Genomic DNA, 22,182 nt, shown 5'->3' on the forward strand with positions numbered 1-22,182 from the left:
CTCAGAGCTAAAATCCATTTCCGCGATCTTCGTCGAAAGTAACTTAAATAAACCTGAATAAATATTTATGCTCTTGTGTAAGTAAAGTAGTCGTTTTAATTGTCGGAAGTAAATTATATTTGACGTAATTCGACAATTTGTCGTAAATCGCTCCACAATTAAAAGAATTAATTAAAATCGGGTTATCCGTTCTCGATTTGACTGATACGTACGGTTGATCACGCTATGCGTCACATCAATTTACCTTTAACATCAAGAGCGTGTCTTGATTCTGACAAGACGTTTCCAGCAGACGTCCGCTTGTAAAGCTCTCAATGTGTGGAGTGTAACGAGGCTTTGCACACAATACGATACACAGGTCTACTCGCATTGATGTTAGTCTTCATTGATTATTTCAGTCTGGGAGTCTCAAATTATTACACTATATACAGGGTGTTCAAAAATAATGATTAAAACATAAACTAGGTGTTCAGGGGACTGGTCCAAATAATGAAAATTTCTATGAATGTGGGTCCTCACATTAATTCTGAATCAGTTATGAGCAACACAAAAGTAATGACAATAATTAACAGTTGCAGCAGATACTCAAAATAGGATGCATTTACGGATTAGGCCCTCTGACATATTTAAATTCTGAAATACATCTGAAAATATTAATAATTACAGACATTTGGTATGACCCCTTAGATGAGTGATCAGCCCGTCACCACCAGAACGCTGAAAGGTGCTGACAAACAAATAAATATCCATGCCTTGAACGGAATTTTCAGTGCCGAAACGATCAATGAAGTTTCAAAATCACTTCAGCCATGCTCTTTTTGACTTTTTGTGACATTAACATAAGCTTCTTTCTTACACAAATCTACGAGGGTCGCTCATTAAGTAATGCCCCACATTTTTTTCCTCAGAATATATTTATTCAAGATGGCTGAAATTTAGTGACAATATAAATCAATGTTTCCTTTACACATACTATTTTTCCACATAGTCCCCATCAACTTGTACGGTTTTACGCCAGCGTGGAACAAGTGCATGCATGCCTTGCCGGTACCAGCTCTTGTCCTGTGCACGTAGCCATGTCCTCACTGCTTGAATTACGCTCTCGTCATCTTCAAATCTTGTTCCGCGGATAGCATCTTTGAGTGGCCCAAAGAGATGGAAGTCGGAGGGTGGATGGGGCAGCACCGTCCAACCCAATTTGGTGATTTCTTCCCGGGTTCTCGGACTTGTGTGAGGGTGTACATTGTCGTGCAGGAGCAAAATTTCTGCTGGATGCTTGTGAAGCCGAACTCGTCGAAAACGCTTCTTGAGGGTTTCAGGGTCCTGATGTACGCGTTTGAATTGATGGTCGCACCTCTTGGCATCACATCCACAAGAATGACCCCATCACTGTCCCAAAAGACAGTCATCATGACTTTTCCGGCGGAGGGAGTTGTCTTGAATTTCTTCTTTCTCGGTGATTGAGGATGATGCCAATCCATTGACTGCCTTTTTGTCTCCCGCTCAAAGTGGTGTATCCAGGTTTCGTCACCTGTAATGATCCCTCAGCATCAAAACACTCCAACAATTCAGAAGAAATTGTTTTCCTTTGAATCCTGTGGTCTGCTGTGAGACTTCGTGGAACCCATCTTGCGCACACCTTCGAATATGCAAGAGCCCGGATAATTGCAATCACACTTCCATTGCTGACTGAAAGCTGTTGGGCCAATTGTCGAGTTGTGACGCGCCGATCCTCACGAATAATGGCATCCGCGCGGTTCAACATGTCTGGAGTGTGGCTGTGGCAGGACGCCCAGAGCGCGGCAGATCACGGAGCTCGGTTTCTTCACTTCCTGAAGCTTTAACTCTCTTAGCCCAGCGACCAACGGTGCTCCTATCGACTGCACAGCTTCCATACACAGCACACAAACGTTTATGAATGTTCACCACAGTTTCTTTTTCAGCAAAAAAGAATTCAATTACAGCTCGTTGCTTGTAACGAGAGTCGTTCACAGACGCCATTTTAACAGTTCACTACAGCTCCGCCATCGGTTGGAATCATTTGAAACTCCGTACACGAACGCGAGAAACATCAAATCTCAAGCATGTAAAAGTACACTTTTCTATCTTCATTATTGGCTGAGAAAAAAAATGTGGGGCATTATTTAATGAGCGACCCTCGTAGTACCACCATTTCTCCTTAATTCCCCTTAGATATATAAAAATCACGTAACAAAATTGTTCTAATCTAACCCACATTTTATATCATCTTTCAACAAACTGTCCTTGAAGTTTACGATGCAACTTACTTCTTGAGAATGAACGTCTGTGGAGACAAAACATTAATCTCGGGTCCACCAACTTTGGACCAAGCGTAACACTTTTATTCACCGTTATTTTTCCCCTCTGAAGTCCAAAAATAATTTTCAGTATCCTGTTCCTTTAATTGATATCGGAAATTTCACACCCATACATATTAAAAGGAGAAACGTGGCGCTCCGAGAACTAACTTATTTGCTTTATATGGAATACGGATGATAACTGATTTTAATAATTATCGAGGAATATTCCTCTTAACATCTGCCTACAAAATTTTATCCATCATTCTTTTACAAATTATTGGGGATCATAATTTTTTATATATTTGCCTGGGCATACAATGGGACAGTCCAACAACTGTTTATAGACTTCTAGAAAGTCTATGATTCATTTAAATATCTTGCTTTAATTTGATGTACCTAAGAAGTTAGTCAGGCTAATTAAAAAAGTATTTAAGTGAAACCTCTAGCAAAATTCGTGCACTTAAACATCTCTCCGACACAATGACCTGAAACAAGGAGATGCTTTATCGCCGATGCTTTTAAATTTTGCCTTCGAATATGTCATCAGAAAAGTCCAAGAAAATCAGGGCGGTTTGGAATTGAATGGGACACATCGGCGTTCGGTCTTTGGTGATAATATAAATCCTATAAAAGCAAACACAGAAACGCTCTTAAGGGATCTTGATCTATAAATAAATGCAGGAAAGAAGGGACAGAACCAGAATATAAGGGCAGCTTACGAATCGTTCGAAAATGCGACAGAATTCAAGAACTTGGGGACGATACTAACAAGTCATAATGACACTCATGACCAATTCAAGAGCAGATTAAATCCAGGGAATGCTTTGCTATCATTCAGTCCAAATGTTTTGTCTTCCCGTCTCATACCAAGAAAACTAAATATTAAAATTCACAAAAATTTAATTTGCCGGTTGTGGTGTATGGGTGCGAAACTTGGTCTCTCACTTTGATTTGAAGGAGGGATATAGATTGAGGGTCTTTGAGAACAGAGATTTTTGAGGGAGATATTTGGACCTGAAAGGCCTTTACTAGGCGTAGATGGGAGGATAACATTAAGATGGACATTAAGGGAGATAGGACTCGATGCAACGAATTGGATGCAGCTGGCTCAGGATAGAGTCCGGTGGCGGAATTTTGTGAAAATTTTCTGCATCATAGAGTGATTGAGTGACATAGCTGACGCGAAGACAAGAAATTCTCATCTGCCTGATATCAACTATTTCCCGAACTGAATGTACTTGTAAATTTGTGAAAACAGTTTCTATTTTAAACGTTTTCACATTGCCATTCTTTCTAAAGACTTATTTTCGTTCATACCACACAAATTTCGAAGTCCTTTCCTTGTGAATATGAGTTAATACAAAGTCTTGAATATCCACTTACTGAGTTTTATACATATCACAATGTAATCTTACACCCAAAGTAAGAGCTAAAATATTGTTAAATTAGAGGGCGCTACAAGACACTTTTAAGGAAACGAAGTCATATTTAATTTATTTCGTTGAATGTAGGCTACATGACATCTACAATTTTCAAATAATAGTCAGTACACTCGATATTTCAACGTCATGAACTATCCTTTCCTTTCTTTAAGAAAAACGCTGAAGTCCGATTCGAATGTCATATAAAATAATATTAGGTCAACATATTTTGATACAAATTCGAAAAATATAAATTATCATCGAAATTCTCTGAGCTTTATCGCGTATGTTAACAAACGGAGAACATACATCGTCACAAAGCGTGGACCACTCACCTTTTCAAATGCTGGCAGGTTGGCCCGCTGTCAGGAGTCGAAAATTTAATCTTCATAGAGCCTGGAGTCTCTGCTCAGGCCGTGAAACTTACAGGTAACATGGCCTCACCATCTTTTTGTATCAGATCTGTAAATAAAATAGTTATTTAAAAGAACATTAAGTTTGTAAGATTTGAAGTTTTCACAGCGGTGAGTATGAAGATTTCCGTCTTCTGGGTTGTTGCGCTGTGTAGTCTGGTCGATGTTTGCCAACGTTTCAGAGGTCATACTGCCTCCATCATCAGGGCGATGAGTATGAAGATTTCTGTCTTCTGGGTTGTTGCGCTGTGTAGTCTGGTCGATGTTAACCAACGTTTCAGAGGTCATACTACCTCCGTCATCACGGCCCTGATGACGGAGGCAGTATGACCTCTGAAACGTTGGTTAACATCGACCAGACTACACAACGCAACAACCCAGAAGACAGAAATCTTCATACTCTGATGACGGAGGCAGTATGACCTCTGAAACGTTGGTTAACATCTACCAGACTACACAGCGCAACAACCCAGAAGACGGAAATCTTCATACTCATCACCCTGATGATGGAGGCAGTATGACCTCTGAAACGTTGGTTAACATCGACCAGACTACACAACGCAACAACCCAGAAGACAGAAATCTTCATACTCTGATGACGGAGGCAGTATGATCTCTGAAACGTTGGTTAACATCTACCAGACTACACAGCGCAACAACCCAGAAGACAGAAATCTTCATACTCATCGTCCTGATGACGGAGGCAGTATGACCTCTGAAACGTTGGTTAACATCGACCAGACTACACAGCGCAATAACCCAGAAGACAGAAATCTTCTCTGAAACGTTGGTTAACATCTACCAGACTACACAGCGCAACAACCCAGAAGACAGAAATCTTCATACTCATCGCCCTGATGATGGAGGCAGTATGACCTCTGAAACGTTGGTTAACATCGACCAGACTACACAGCGCAACAACCTAGAAGACAGAAATCTTCAACATTAAGTTTCTTTTCCAAATAATTTATAAAAAAATCTTTCACGAATTCTACAAAACAAAACTTTCTGTTAATTTACCTGTAAGTTATTTAATTTTTTTCTCAATCACACGTTCAACTGCCTCGAATGTGGCCTACCTTCCAGGAATTATTCTATCACGAGGCTCATAAGCAGAGGATGCAAACAACATCCAAGTGAAAATACAGACGGGAAATTTTTAGCCCTGTACGGGAACTCTCAGCGTTTTTGTTCTGATTGAATATAACTGCACATACCTCAAATGACACACATGTAATATCGTTAGGATTAATAATTAATTCTGACAGTATATACCCAACTGTGATTGGTGCTCGTATGAATTAAACCCACTTTTGGTAAGTCCCACTTAATTTTCTTGTATCCAGTTGCACATACAGTAACTCAACGTATTATAACACCAAAATATTTCCATAATATATAAATAATCTTTTGGTTACAATACAGGGCTGTAATTTATGCGTCTTATGAAAAGAAATGCAAGTTAACATGGGGCTTCAACGATAACATCAGAAAAACATCGCGATCTGAAGAGATTTTTTGTACACCAATGTAAAACCAGTTGGATGTCTGAATAATATCAGGACCATATATTTCATCCATCTTATATCATCATTTATCGCCATTTTCGCGGATGAAAACATTTAACTATGACCAAGAACAGGTTAACAAGACTGTAAATTGTAATATGTACACCGAAAATACCCAGGTTTCAAAAGCGATATTAGCAAATTTTATTACTAAATGCCGATACCAAAAGCTGGTTCATTCACCAGTGCCAACGTCCCAAGACACATCCAAATACCCCCATCCCCCACAGTGGCACAACGTCCATACCAAATTCCACCCAAATCCGTCTAGTGGTCCTCGAGTTGAATCATTCGAACAGACAGACATGAACAGCTTCATATTAATTCGTTCCGTGCACTTCGTTTAAACAACGCACAGTAAATTTAAATTGTGCAAAAATGAATCTATTAATGCATTAAGTAAAATAAACATATAACGGCCTACATGAAACTTACACATAATGTAACATTATTATGTTTTAAAGTAAGTTTACGAACTTAACCACTCTTACTTACTGTCTGTAATTAGCATTTGTCGAGTTTAAAATCGATATATCGAATGCGTCGAAAGAAAAAATTGAAAAGAGATTGCCCTGATAAAACAATATTGCATCAAACATTAGAATACTAGCAATGAAAAAGCTCTAATTGCTTGAATGATAAAACTCTTCTAAATAACAGCCTTATTAATGAAAAATCTACAACAAAATTAACGACGTCACGACGTGTCGCTGTTAATTCTGCAAGAATGATAAGACACATGAAGACACAAACGCTAAAAAGATATATCATCCCTACCCCATAATGTGTTAAAAGATGCACAGGTTGGTAAAACCGGGTTACGCCAGTATCAGATCTGTTTCACATTTAATGTTGTTACATAAAGCAGGCATAGTGATGTATCTTCGAGATTAATAACAAGGAATTTATACAATATATAATTCAACAGGCTAAGTAAATAAATATTTGCACAAAAATGGTCCTGTGGAATGAATTCATTAAAAAATTCTATGTACGATTACCACATTTATAAGAAATGACACAGATTGAGGGCGTTTGAGGAACGGATATTTATGAAGTGACACGAGGTTGGAGAAATTTAACACTGAGAATCTGAATAACTTGTGCTTTTTTTTAAAAAAAAAATTAGAATAGTCAAATTAGGAAGGATGAGATAGGCGAAATGTAGCACGCGTTGTGAGATGAGTAACACGTTCAACACTTTGTTTGTTGAGATGACTTAAGACAGAGGCTGGATGTGGGGTATTGTGAATACAATAACGAACCTTTGTGTTCCATAAAATAACACGTTCTTCCCGATTACGTAAGCGACTGACACGTTTTCAAGGATTCAACTCCACTAAATTAATTAATTCATTTATTTATCGAAAATCTGGAGATTCAAACCCGCATCCTTCCACTTTGCCGACAGAACGCATTCTAATTACTATTCATAAATCACTCCTACAAAACCACCGATTTCCTCGGTGTCAGTTGTCATCGAAGTAACGGTAGCAAGAAATCTGTTTCGTAATATTGACTTCAGTGTTTCAAGTATACACACAGTTAAGTATTCGTAAGTAACTTCTAATCTGTAGTAAATAAAACATATTTGAATGTCTGTTTTCGCTCAGAGGCATTAAGGTTCCCAGTAACGACACTAGCAACAAAATCCTCTTTTACAGTTTCCGCAACATATCTCCGAGCGAGTATGGCAGAAACATACACGCGCGGGAGGTGAAGACTGCGATTCGCACATGCGCAGAGATAACTCAGTCCTTATAAATGTGAAATTATTACGTTTCGGCTGTAGAAGGTGGGCGTGAGACGTTTTCATAAACATTTCACAGTTATCGTAAACAACATGACTCAACCATCTCGTTTTTTTATAAAACCTTCGTTGTAGAGTATGAATTATTTTAATGCTAGTTAATAAGGCTTATTTTTCCATCTCCCTGTGTTTCTTCCTCTCTGTCTTAGATCTGAAAATTCCCATGAGCCTCTTTTTCTCCCCGAAGGACACGAAGATAAAATTTCACACTCAACAGAACACGTTTGTTTTAGGTTACAAGCTAATGGAAGAAATTGACGTTCATGTTCTAGGAAACTGCCCCTTGGGATGACTCGAGGTCAAGTTTTAGACGACCTTCACTTCCTCTCACAACTGATCGACATGGACGAACATGATGCCACGAAACTTGGACGTTTACAGACCGTGTTAGACATGAATAATATCACGGCGACGGCTGCATTACAGAAGGTAAGAGCGACATTGCGACGTCGGATGAACCTTGACCTACGAGGTGCGATCGGAAAGTTTCAAGACTGTGTCAATAGAGGGCGAACCGGATGTAGTACGAGCTTCTGCCGCTAGGGGGTGCGGCCTACATTCATAGTGAATCAGTGTGCCAGCCGGCATCATCGAATTAGCATTTGTTTCTTAGTTACGGGCGTTTTGGTAGTGCATTACACCGACCCTCCTGCGATTTCGGAATGGCGTGTGCATCAAATTTTGCCAAAGACTCGCCAAAACGGCTACGGAAACCTATGAAATGCTAAAGCAAGCATTTGGGGAGTCCGCAATGGGTCGTGCACAAACTTTTGTGTGGCATTCACGTTTTAAAAATGGCCGAACCTCTGTCGATGATGACGAGCGTTCTGGACGACCATCTTCGAGCACAACGCCCGAAAATGTTGCCATTCACGAAGATCGACGTCGTACCATCAACGACTTGTGCGACATTGTTGGGATAGGCTATGGGACCTGTCAGCTGATTCTAAAGGAAGAACTCCACATGCGACGCATCCTGTCTGAGGACCAGAAGCAGAATCGACTTCTCGTTTATCAGGAGCTCAAAGATCTTGCAAGAACCGACCCCAACTTCCTTTCTAAGCTCCGTGTGACTTCTTCCTCTTCCCAAAGATGAAAATTCAGCTAAAGGGAAGGAGATTTGAGACGATAGAAGAGATTCAGGCAGAATCGCAGATGGTGCTTGACAGGCTGACAAAGAAAGATTTCCAGGGATGCTTCCAGGCTTGGCAGCGGCGCTGGGATCGTTGTGTTCACTCCCAGCGGAACTACTTCGAGGGTGATGGATGAATTTAATACCTGAGATAAGTGTACGGGTTTTTATACGCGCAGTCTCGAAACTTTCCGATCGCACCTCGCATGAACACAACACCTTCTTACAAGCACTGGATACAGTATGCGAGAGTTAGTAAGACCTTTTGACGTACGCAGCCTAGAAAGTCACGTGCTGCAATACTAGCAGACCGAAAAATGTCGTGCTCTTTCTAATTTGATACTAACTTTAATGGTAATATTTTATAACACTGTGAGGAACAAAACCAGTAATAATAAAACAAATAAATTGATAACGATAGTATGAACAGCGGAAACAAACAATGACGTGCTAGAAATATCTTTGTACTAAGGACCAATGCTCTCCCCACAATAGTAATTCACGCATGCGCAAATCACTTGCCTACGTCACAGGAGCTTTCTTAACACAAGCGTACAACAGTTCGTCTTTAGCGTATTATAATATCCATGAAAGTAAACTATTCCGTCATATTTTGACACATAATTTATTTATCAACAGAATTAGGCCGCCATGGAAACAAATGAATGATGACATCTTTTTCTGGAAATGTAAGCCCAGTATGGAAAAGGTTTAACATCTCTAAGCTCTTTTAAGTCCTACTATCCACAAACATCAGATCTCAAGCCTTTAAAAATGAAAAGTCGACATAATTTGACTGAATTACTTGGGTTAGCCTGTCTCAGTTCATCGTCGGAAATTGTAACTACAGTCTTTCAAATCATTCACGATGAAATTAAAAGCAGATTTAATACGGGGAGGAATTCAAAATCTTGCCCTCCGTCTCCTATCTAAAAATTTAAAGACTGACATAAAAATATTAATATCAGTTGTTTCTAAGGGAGGAACATAGACTGAGGGTATTTGAGATTGGGGTGCTGACGGTATTTGAACCTCAGTTACAGAAAGTAACAGGAGTCTGAGGAAAACTTCATGACAAGGGCAGCTCCATGATTAAAATTATTCACTACAGGCCTATGTTATTACATTTAAAAACGAATATTAAGATTGGCGAGGAATGTAGTACGTATGGAAGACACAAAACATGTGTACAATTTTTATTCAGAAAACCTAAAGGGAGTTACATTTCTGTGAGATGCAGAAGTAGATCGGAATATAATAATAATATTAAAATGGATTTTAATGAAAAAACATATGAGGGTTATTTGGCCCAAGACGGGATCCTGTGACGGCTTCTAGTGAAGGCAATATGTATCTTCTGGTTCGATGAAATAATCTACGTTTATTGATCAAGTGAGCTACTATTAGCTTGTCATCAAGGACTGTGCTTAGAACAGTTACACGTAAGTGTGATATTTCGTGTCCAAGTGTAGTAAGCAAAATGGTAGTACTTTAAGACGAAAGAACATATTCAAATGACATTATTTTGACTGTCAAATAATTTATTCTTCTCCGACCACTAGGAAATGAAGAATTGAAAAGTGATAATTACTAATCGCTTGTTTTAATCAGCGAAGTTCTAGCCAGCGAATCTTGACAATATGAACACATGTTGCTGTTAAAAATTAAGTTGTGCTTGTAATGTAAAGTAAATTGAATTAACGTGCTAACAACCAGAGATAACCAGTGAAGACAAATCTATAAAAAAAAACATAAAATATTATATTGATATTTATTCTTCATTGCAGGTAACACTTCCTTGTGAGGATCTTCTGATAAAATGCGCGTTAAAGGGGAAAATATCAAATTGTAGAGATATTTTCAGTGTCCTGACTACAGCGCATGGTTATTGCTGCTCGTTCAATTATCTTGCAAACAAACTGAATGCAACCGAGTAAGTACAGAGCACCAGAGATTAATCTGAATCCACTAATTACAATTACATCTTCTACAATTAAATACTAGACCTCGCTACAACAAAGCTGGAAACTGGCAACAATAATTTACTCGAATTCGTTTCATTTCATAACATTCGCCAGTATTTTTCCCCCCATCTGCTCTATACAAGCTAGAAGATGGTTGTCTTCTGGGTTGTTGGGCCGTGTAGTCTGGTACATGACGCAGGCAGCAAGGACCTCTGAAACGTCGGCAAATTTCTACCAGACTACACGGTGCTACAACTCAGAAGACAACCATCTTCAGACTCGCCGCTTTGAATATCTCGAATCCTAAAAGCTACAATTTTTAAATATACAAAATATATAAACTTGCATGCATGAGGGGATTATCCTCTCTGAAAAAGGAAATAACAGAAGAGTGTCGAAAACAGGGTACTGAGGAAAATATTTGGACCTCTAACAGATGAAGTGACAGATGGTTTCATAATTCACTTTTACAGTTCGTTTAACGACGTATACAGTCGAATCAGAGGATGAGAGTGTATAGCGAATAGGAAATTCTGTGGAAGTGGTCGAGGCCTGATTTGAGGAAGGGGTGCTGACCACTCAGCTACGACATTTTCTCTTTTCGTAATCTGTACTCCTTACCAAATATTTTTTGGACTAACAAATAAAAGTGACCACTTCCTTCAAAGTCCTACTTTACCACTCATGGAATCTTCTCCACTAGTAAGATCTAGGTGTAGATGGGAGAGAATATTAAAATTAACTTTAAGGAGGTTTTCCGTGTTTTTCCTCAGTTCTACGGCAAATACCAGGGTATAATTCAAGAGGGGCGCACGGCCCGCTATCCCCAAAGACGGAGGCCTTCAGCCGAAGCGATCCCAACCCACTCTGGGTTCAAAACCCAGAGACCCAACCAACCAAAATCCTTTCACGAAGGACAAACTGCCTTACCGGATACCCTCTCATCAGCAGCAACAGACCCTAGTTTGAATAGTCGAGGCTTTAGGTTTTAAGGCACGTTTGCCATTTGAAGCAAAGAGTGTTGCCTAGGGACTCCGCCCTTAATCAATTTTTTGTTGGTTGGTTCTTTGGTGATTAGTTGAGCGACTAACAGCTTTTCCAGGGCTCCATTCCATGAACTCACACGTTAAGACTTCATCTTTACCGCAGTTATGTAGCATAAGCCTCGTTTTTAAGAAAGATTTTAATTAAATATTAAATTACAGTAAAGATGCGATTATAACTTAATGACAAGTACCACAATCGACTTCGGTAAGCAACTTCCAGTGCAGGCATTAACAATAAATCTAATAGAAATTCCTCTGACTGAAATAAACCGACGGGCTGCTACTCCATCCCGATTATGCTCCTAAGTTCACTTTATAGCCATAAACAAAGGAATTTTAATGAAGGACTCGTTTGAAGATTATTTATTCAGATGCATAAGCCATTGAAAGGATTATTATCAACGGCAAGTTAAAATTAACAAGTATTAGTAGCTTATATACAGGTTAAATCCTGGCAAATGAATGGACTATTTCATTTTCGGGCAGTAATTTATGGTTTAGCAGATACCGGTCATGGCCGATTATTAGGCACTATCCAAAAAATCGCCTGATGAAAGCAAGAAATGACAAAAGATATGCCATAGTCCTATATTTAGTTATTATTCTAGTGCAGAGGTTAAGACTTTTCTCCGTTCTTCCATGCCTCTTCATGGCGCATAATTAAGCACAGGTACAACTTTACCTTTAAAGTACTTCAAACTTAGGAATAATAAATTTCGCCATCGTAAAACTTCATGCATCAGTGTTGCCTACCTAAAAACCACCGCGGAAACTTCTCCAAAGCCCTGACTAGCCTGATATTAATTTATAATACATTTACCAGTATTATCCGTATAACTTAAGAATTAATCGGCAGCCATGTTAACGAACGCCATCAAGTAGCAGAGATTCCCCATTAAAGTGAATGGCTACCGGATATGTAGACCGGGGTCATAGAAAAATCCAGTTATTTTGACGAAATACGGAAAAATTTAAATTTAACATTTGTTGCAAATCATGTGTTTAAGCCTTCAAGTGTTTTAATGTCCTTGTCTAAGCGCTACTCGCTTTATACTGTCTACAGAAACTCGATAGGTTAGGTTGAGTTAAGTTATGTTAGGTTGGGTTAGGTAAGGTTGGGTTAGGTTACGTTGGGTTAGGTTAGGTTGGGTTAGGTTAGGTTGGCTTAGGTTAGGTTGGGTTGGGTTAGGTTAGGTTAAGTTAGGTTGGGTTAGGTTAGGTTTAGGTTAGGTTATGTTAGCTTAGCTTAGGTTAGGTTTAGGTTAGGTTAGGTTGGGTTAGGTTAGGTTAGGTTGGGTTAGGTTGGGTTAGGTTAGGTTACGTTGGGTTAGGTTAGGTTGGGTTAGGTTAGGTTAGGTTGGGTTAGGTTGGGTTGGGTCAGGTTGGGTTAGGTTAGGTTAGGTTAGGTTGGGAAGAACATCTCTGTCTCTCTTTCCCTCTCACTGTTCATGGAAGAGTAAAATTTAATATTTTGCGCAGGTTAAAAGACACCCCGTCCGGAGAAGTTGACCCACACGCGTCGTACCGGATGAGCGCCTGTGGCTTCCAGCTTGGTCTTACAGTTCTAGTACACAACCACCTCCAAGATTACTATGAAGCTTCAATGGCATCTTATGGAATCAAGGTCAGTTTAGTACGCGTACTTTGCACTCAAGAGCAAACACAAATTAACAAATATTTTAACTGGTAATTATGTTTCCTCGCATCTTAACCTCCTAATTCGTTCCATCTGTCTCCTTCCTCCCAAATATTAACACACATTTAAACATACGACACAAACAGTAGAGCATCTAGAAATGGCGCTGTGGGTTAGCAGTGACGAAAAGCATCTACTGCGACTGCGCACTACATAATTGTCACGCTTACACAAGGTCAGGGAGCGTTTAAACGTCTGTTCAGTTAATAACAGGCAAACATACGAAAATTAAACTCTTTTAAACGAATACATAGATCGTCTGGATTTCGTATCACAAATTAATAAAGAGATTTTAGTTAAATCTAGTCAAAGTTGTCTGCAATAAATTTCCGTAGGACTGATTTAATTTCTATTTATAAATGCCATATCCAATCTTAACTTTAAATGCATCTCAAGAAATTTACAACTTCATTATTTGACTGAGAAATTTACTGTAAAAAAATTGTAAGAAATGTAAAAAACAAATTGAAATATTCTTCTCTGTGATTCATAAGTCGTCCTTCGTACTTAACTCTGCCTCACTCCACGCAAAACTATGGCGGAATGGACTTGTAACATCACGTATTATTAACAGCGCCATTAGATGATGGTAAGTGGTTAGCTTAATGTAATGACCGTACCCTCCGCGAGGAACGAACCCGGTACCCATTGGATAGGAGACTGTGTGGGGCCCCAAAGCCGGAATAAACATTTTGAAGTAGAAAATACCTCTCCCTGCTCGACATTATATCGTAGTGGCCTGGTAAATATAATCACTGAGCTATCTCGGCTTGTTTGTGTATACTCTACGTAACACAGGCATAAATAATATGCCTCGCTCTTGGTTCTATCAACAGACGTGATAACAAACATTGTTATATACTCATCAACCTTACACGAATTTCTATATACAACCTCAAAGAAGCGAAATATTTCATTTGTTACTTGTGATAAATGGACATCAAGATAACAAAACGATACACAATAGCCAGTATTGCACTTCGTAAATAATGATAATCCACTTTAATATTTAATTCTACGGTTACATTACGTAACGTTACATAAAACCCTATTCGAATGGGTAATATTCCTGCCAAGCTAGATCATCATCCTTGCCCTTACAGTTGACAGAAAGTACCAGAATACATTGACAATTCAAATCAATGATGAAACTTTTAAATAGGCCTACTCTGTAAGCCTAGGTAGTTGATATGGTGAATTTAAATAACAAAGACGCAATCATAAACTCGTGATAAATATGCGTTAAGTATTTATAAAGAGTGTTCCGCTGAGATATTCAAGCATCCAAAAAGTAAAATCAACAGACAATGTCCATACACAGCGTAAATCTGCCAAATTAATATAAAATTTGAATTATGACGTCGCCGAAGTACTCAGATTCTATGGACTATATTTATTATTTATTTTGTGTTCTGTCTGACGACAGGTCCATATGAACAGGATCCTTCCATCCTTTTCTCGGACTGGGACCTGTTCATATACGTTCTTGGCAGATGATCCAGAAGTGGTTTGCCATTGCCTTCTTCTGTGTGTGAATGGAGTGATTGTTGGGATGCCACGCAGAAACCGGGGAAGCCCCCGGAGGAAAACTCCGTGTTGCCTAGACCACGGCCTTGCCCAACACAAGTTATAAATTCGGGCACCGCCAGGAATCGAACCCGAGACCCCAGGATTACAAGGCCAGCGTTCTAACCGCTAGACCACCGTGGCGGTTCGGACTATATTGTCAGTAATTTAATAAACCAAAATTCGTTATCTCCAAGAGTAATTCTTAAGACTTATTTCCGTAAATCTAAAATTCATTATAAACAGCGTGAAAACTTATCTCTTTAAAAATTTCCCAACACTACACATATTCTAAATTTGGTACCCCTGTCGTGCACGAAAACTCTCTTTCCATTGGATTGACACTCATAAGTGTTATTATTTATCTGTGGCCAATTTAACGATGTTTTAATAGCAGTGATTATATAGCGCCGAATTTTAAGGCAAACATTGAAGAGTAAAATAAAAAGTTGGGAAAGTAAAGCTGTCCCGCTACACGCCGTGCAAAAGGGATGTGGAAGGAAACTGACGTGACCTCATTTAATGCACTATCCAGACAGTAGGCTGGAGGGACTGAGGATAACAACGAGAAACACTTAAAAATACAGCTTGTCTCCGGAACGAGATTTGGACCTGGGATCTTCTCAATAAGTAGCCACAGTGCTACCACCCAGTGGCAAGATTCGGCCATAAATGTCCCTGGAATATGTAAATGGAAAAATTCTGTCCTTCCTAAATGTCCCAGCCATTTTACTTATCACAGTCTTTCTTGTATTAAAATCCTTTCAATTCGTTTCTTATATTTACGTTTAATTTCGGAGTTGAATCACTTCTCAAGACACAAGCCACTGTTGATTCTAATCGGCTTTCATACTTTTTATCTCGTGCCAAAGTCCCGGGCTCGTGACACGTCGGTACTGGTGTAAATCTACAAGTAAAGATATTTTTCTTGTCCTTAAACGCAAATACATAAAGACGTACAGCAGTGTTTCTTAAACTGGTGTCCGCAATTTGTGCTCAAGGCGTCCGCGACTTGAGTTGATTCTACTCTTGTCTTTTTATGCTGTATTCATTAAACTTCCTTTCTAAGCTCCGTGTGACTTCTTCCTCTTCCCAAAGATGAAAATTCAGCTAAAGGGAAGGAGATTTGAGACGATAGAAGAGATTCAGGCAAAATCGCAGATGGTGCTTGACAGGCTGACAAAGAAAGATTTCCAGGGATGCTTCCAGGCTTGGCAGCGGCGCTGGGATCGTTGTGTTCACTCCCAGGGGAACTACTTCGAGGGTGATGGATGAATTTAATACCTGAGATAAGTGTACGGGTTTTTATACGCGCAGTCTGGAAACCTTTCGATCGCACCTCGTACATTCTATTATATCAAAATATAAGACAATTTTTGGGAATTAGTCCGTGGTACCATAAATGTTGAGAAACACTGACGTATAGGACGTGTGAGGGAGGTGAATAGTTAGATTGACGCTCCGGCTAATTTACCTACAAATGAAAAATAAAACCGATATTCCATTAATCAAACCCTGTATATCCAGCCAGTACTTTATAACGCGTTTTTAACCACATATTTACTTTGGTACGAAATATACCACTTGTAATACATAGGAGTAGATAGAAGGATAATATTAAAATGAATCTTCAGGAAACAAGATAAGAGTGCAACTGTTTTAAATTTAGGAAAATATATTTGACCTTGGCAATACAGACTCACGTGGAAATCAGATAGATATGTGGCTAGAATTTATCAGTTAAAACATATTTGTTAAAACGCTACATTATGCAGAGTTAAATTGTTATATTTTTGAAAAGGTCCATATGTAACCCTCTCCCCCGACAACACGTAACCTCATTTCAAGGTCAAATCTTTTCTCCTTAGTAACAGACAAACAAACAGACTCGTATGACTAAGGATATTATTTATTTAGTGTTCTGTCTGACGACAGGTCCATATGAACAGGATCCTTCCATCCTTTTCTCGGACTGGGACCTGTTCATATACGTTCTTGGCAGATGATCCAGAAGTGGTTTGCCATTGCCTTCTTCTGTGTGTGAATGGAGTAATTGCTGGGATGCCACGGAGGAAAACTCCGTGTTGCCTAGACCACGGCCTTGCCCAACACAAGTTATAAATTCGGGCACCGCCGGGAATCGAACCCGAGACCCCAGGATTACAAGGCCAGCGTTCTAACCGCTAGACCACCGTGGCAGGTTAACTAAGGATAGGGGAAAGTGATAGAAGATGAAATATTTCTGTACTAGCTCAGAACTAAAGGATTCTCAGGAGAGACTGTACTCCACGGAGCAGTGGATAAACTCGGAGAGAGAGATATATTGATTTTGAGGATGGCAAAGGGCAATACGAAAGTCGACGATGACAATTTCGTTTAGTAAAAGAAACTCCACTGTATAAGCTTTACAACCCACTGAGTTCAGTTCATAAAATCACGTGATCACTATCTACAAAAAGCAAGAGTTAAGTTAAAATCTCTGTGACGTATGCGACCTGGAAATTCACGATCTGCAGTACTATCAGACCGAAAAACGTCATACTTATTCTAATTTGATTTAAACTTTAATGGTAAATACTTTAAGACACTGAAGTTGAAAACAAACAGTGAGTAATAATTAAACAAATAAATTAATACCGATACTACGAACAGTGGAGTATCATGTAGCAACAAAGACGTGTGAGACGTATTTTTGTATGACGATAGAGGCAGCAAGACCCTCTGAAACCAGACTACACGGCGCTACAACCCAGAAGACAGGCAACTTCGTACCAGGGAAATATCGCACGTGTCTCCCGGACTATTGATTAGCTTCGTCAACGAGATATCAAACACCATCATTAATATCGTCCGTGATATTGGTAACAGTGTAAAAACAATACAGGGATTGGCCAGTGAATGACAAAACGATAATGCGATCTCCAGGAATTCTGCTCTGAAACGCTATTATTCCGTCATAACTCAATACGCCATGAATCGACTGGGCGTGTAAGTCGATTTCGGAATATGGCTGACTGCACACTAACCTTGCAACTATCAAGCTACATCCATGAATAATGCTAAATTAAGAATCAGCTGCGGTCTTCTATGTTGTAACACCGTGTGTACTTGTAAGCAACTATCAGCGTTTCTGAGGAACATTCTGTCTCCACCTTGAGCGCTGAAGTACCCTGAAGATGGATACAATGTTTTCCTCCTAAACGTTGTATGTACGAGGCTCGTCCTTAAAGTAAGTTTCCCTGGGGCCGTTTACAGAAACAAAACACAATTTCATGGAAATATTTATTGCAACAGATACAGCAAATGTCCAGCTATTTTTCAACATATTCGCCACCGGAATTGAGACATTTGTCATACCGTGGGACCAACTTTTGAATACCTGTGTCGTAGAAGTCTGCCGCCTGGGATTGGAACCACTGTGTGACAACCATCTCCGCCTCTCTGTCATTCTCAAAACGCTGACGCTGACCGGACAGGAATTTCTTGAGGTGTAGGAAAAGATGGAAATCACTGGGAGCGAGGTCCGGGCTGTAGGGTGGATGATTAAACACCTCCCAGCTGAACTCCTGCAGGAGACTTGCTGTCCGTCGAGCCGTGTGCGGCCTAGCGTTATCACTGACCGCACTTCACAGTCGGCGGGAGCTGGAATAAGAACCTCCATCTTCAACAGCTGCAACGATGCTACTGTGAGAACGCGGGAAGTACCGTTAGCGCATGCGCCATGCTACGTCATTGCTCTATCACGTACGCACAGTCGCTTCACGCAAAATAAGGTTTGCTAGCTGTGGGACGAGTGGCAAACTTAATTTGTGGACGCACCTCGTAGATACAACGCAAAGACCAACGATATCGCGATAACCTAAAATGTCACACATAATGTTCCATCCATCGAGGTTTCTCGTGGGTTCACTGCAAGTATTACATGAAATCAGACCACAGTGAAAAGTAACTTCACCTTCTATTTCATCTCCATAATCGCTTAACTAATGTGGAATAAATTTGGTACTGGAACCCAATTAAATCTTTGTTCTATACAGAATTGCCCACGCTACAAAGAAACCGCTTAAGTTATAACAAATATATAATTAAGACCTGCATATTTTACTCAAATGTTTTCTCAGAATCATCGTAACTCAAGAAAATAAATGGAAAATGATGTCTTGAGTATGCCCACATCGAGTAATATCTGTAATGTTCCTTGGCTTTACAAATATGATGATGATATTCAGAATGCATAAGCGCATAGAAATTATCAGTGAAACATATGATCTCCAAAATCATTTGTCTCTATACACCAGTGGTATTCAACCTTTTTTGTTCGCGTACCCCCAGATATAATTTCTCTTCAACTTTGTACCCCCAAAGTTGTTTGTGTATAATTCAAGTTATACATAATATGTAATCTACATCTACAATATATTAAATAAATTACATTACTGATTATTCAGTCTTTATCATAAAATAATATATATTTTTTTAAAATTTCACGTATCCCCTAAGATGTCTTCGCGTACCCCCAGATATAATTTCTCTTCAACTTTGTACCCCCAAAGTTGTTGGTTTATAATTCAAGTTATAAATAGTATATAATCTACATCTAAAATAAATTAAATAAATTACATTACTGATTATTCAGTGATTATCATAAAATAATATATATATTTTTAAAATTTCACGTATCCCCTAAGATGTCTTCGCGTACCCCCAGATATAATTTCTCTTCAACTTTGTACCCCCAAAGTTGTTGGTGAATAATTCAAGTTATACATAGTATATAATCTACATCTATAATAAATTAAATAAATTACATTACTGATTGTTCAGTGTTTATCATAAAATAAATATATATTTTTTAAATTTCACGTACCCCCTAAGATGTCTTCGCGTACCCCCGGGGGTACGCGTACCCTAGGTTTGAATATCACTGAGTTAGACCATGTTTTATTTTTTAAGCGTCCAGTTACTGCAACAAATAAGTTACGATTAAAAGTACATTGCCTGAAATCCGATTAAATTAAATATAAATTTATTCAGGGGTGTACTGACAATTATTAGCAAAGGTCTCGCGTCAGTACCTTGTATTTTTTTTTTCATTTTCGTTTTGGCATATGAAGTATGGACGGAAAGATATATCGATATTTTGATTTTCCGTGATTTTCGGATAATCATATAAAAACTAACAAAGCACACCCCTGATCCTATTATCCTCAGTTTACAGTTTAACGTTCAAATTAATGCTCATCTTGTATTTTACAACGTCAGTCTCTTTCTGTTGTATGTCTGTAGTTCATGAAGTGGACACTCAATTTCCCTCATAATTAAGTGGTCACAGCAAAGCTTTTGATCATAAAGTGGTCACGGTAGGTGTTATCAACTTCAAGTACCACGATAAACATTTCGTCATGTATTAATAGTAAATTATGAACATAAAGCAGACTCACTGGATTTTCAATCTTGAATCAGGGACTGCAAATATACTATCATGAAACGAATATTATAAATTTATTACAAACATTTGTTCATCATGAAGCAATCATTGCCCATGGCAAATTCTTTATTCAACTTCTTTCTTGAACAGAAATCAATCGCGGCAAAATATTTTCTAATTTTTTTTTTTTTTGCTAGAAAATGAATACGTCTTATTCAAATTTATTCACTCCGAGTCATCCACGGTAAATTATTTATTCGTTTACCATTTAACGAACAAGGTAAATTCTTTATCCGGAATTCCTGAACGTGAATAATTAACTGTAAATATTTTAATCGGATTTGTCGATCATCGACGGTAATATTTTTATCCAAATTTATTGATAATGAGTCAACCAGGGCAAACATTTACTCAGATTTATCGATCATGAAGTCATCGTAGGTAAATCCTTTATTAAAATTTGTTAATGTGTCATCAGCTGAAAATTTTGTATTTTAACTTTCGCTGATCATTAGAAAAAACTTCGATTCAAATTTGTTGAAAAAATAAACCGGATACAGTACCGTTTTTATTCAAATGTGGTAAGTAATCCATATTAATTTTTTTTTAAATTTGATAATCACACGTCATTCACGATAAATTTTGCATTTAAATTTGATGATCAAGAAGCCCACATATTCTGAAGGCCCCAGATTCGATTTCAGACCCAGACATAGGGTTATTCGGACTTTTCGTGGTTTTCCTCGGCTCCACATAAATTTGCTGAAACTGTACTTAAAATAGACCACAGCAGTTTCCTTCCACATTGTGGTGATATTTGAAATGTTCATTACAAATTTAATATTTTCTGACATTTAACTCCACAAACACTAAAAAATTTGCACGTAAGTAACATACAAATTACGTAACCATTGTATCCAAAGCAACTGTTTTAACAAAATAAACCATTATGATGTAAGTAACCTTGAGATTCACCAAGTAGCCAAAGTGTCGTTAATTAAACCAAGAAATAAATTAACTTGGTATCGGTGAAGAAAACATCCCATAACACTGAAGAGGAAAGACTATAATGAGGCTTAACGTCGCAAAAATTCATTACACAAAGCAGCCTCGTCACACATTTCGTCCAATGAGAATCATTTTGTCATATACAAACGACGAAAAATAATCTCGCAGATGTTACAAAGCCAAATATTCAAATTAACATTTAGTTGGAGGTCAAATCATTTCATTCGTCTCTGTATTGCGATAAAATCAATGTGATAGGATTCTCCTTATAAGTCAGTAGCTGACTCTTCACAAGTTCCTGACCTGTCAACGGCATATGGAAACAAACCCCATTGAACTATCCTAAGGACCACGTAACCCTACTAAACGTATTTACATATTTATTTCATAAAAAACGACACTATCAGTAGTTCAAGTCTATCTGGCCTCAAATAATATAATGATTAATCAATAATTAATTGGAAATACAGTAGATTCCGGTTAATCGGGGCAGCCCTTTATTTGGGGACAATCTTAAAGAACAAACCTTTTTAACTCTTTACGTGGAACTTAGCATAATTGGGACAACCACTTAATTGGACCAAAGTGTTCTAGTCCCGATGTGTCCCAATTAACCGGAATCCACTGTGTATATGAAAGCTTATGTCATAGCGTAATTTAAGGTACTATCTCAGCATTTCACTGGGATTACGAAAAGCCAATAAGCATCTGTCAGGATATAGGTCTCTGGCTGAGATTTTAACTCAGGACTTCTAATACACGAAGCAGGGATACTAATCCTCTGTCGTGACATTAAAACAAACCAATGC

General features: G+C 38.6%; 2 protein-coding genes across 4 annotated transcripts in view; one reads left to right on the forward strand and one right to left on the reverse strand.

The window, feature by feature from the left end:
• Positions 1-22,182, reverse strand: part of LOC110829592 (alpha-2 adrenergic receptor) — a 298,408-nt gene that overhangs the window by 77,537 nt on the left and 198,689 nt on the right. For all 3 annotated transcript variants that reach the window (XM_022063458.2, XM_022063459.2, XM_022063457.2), the window contains one exon: positions 4,078-4,204. The gene's annotated coding sequence lies outside the window, so the exon portion shown is untranslated. The remainder of the gene's footprint in view (positions 1-4,077; positions 4,205-22,182) is intronic.
• Positions 1-22,182, forward strand: part of LOC110829598 (sodium channel protein Nach-like) — a 51,784-nt gene that overhangs the window by 10,017 nt on the left and 19,585 nt on the right. Inside the window, exons 3-5 of the mRNA XM_087343378.1 lie at positions 7,806-7,962; positions 10,453-10,598; positions 13,155-13,299. Coding sequence (XP_087199504.1) covers positions 7,806-7,962; positions 10,453-10,598; positions 13,155-13,299 — 448 coding nt within the window. The remainder of the gene's footprint in view (positions 1-7,805; positions 7,963-10,452; positions 10,599-13,154; positions 13,300-22,182) is intronic.

This window comes from Zootermopsis nevadensis, unplaced genomic scaffold (genome assembly GCF_977971745.1).
Source record: "Zootermopsis nevadensis isolate Lab colony 2312 unplaced genomic scaffold, Znev_1.0 Znev_ptg000005l, whole genome shotgun sequence".
NCBI classification, from domain to species: Eukaryota; Metazoa; Arthropoda; class Insecta; order Blattodea; family Termopsidae; genus Zootermopsis; species Zootermopsis nevadensis.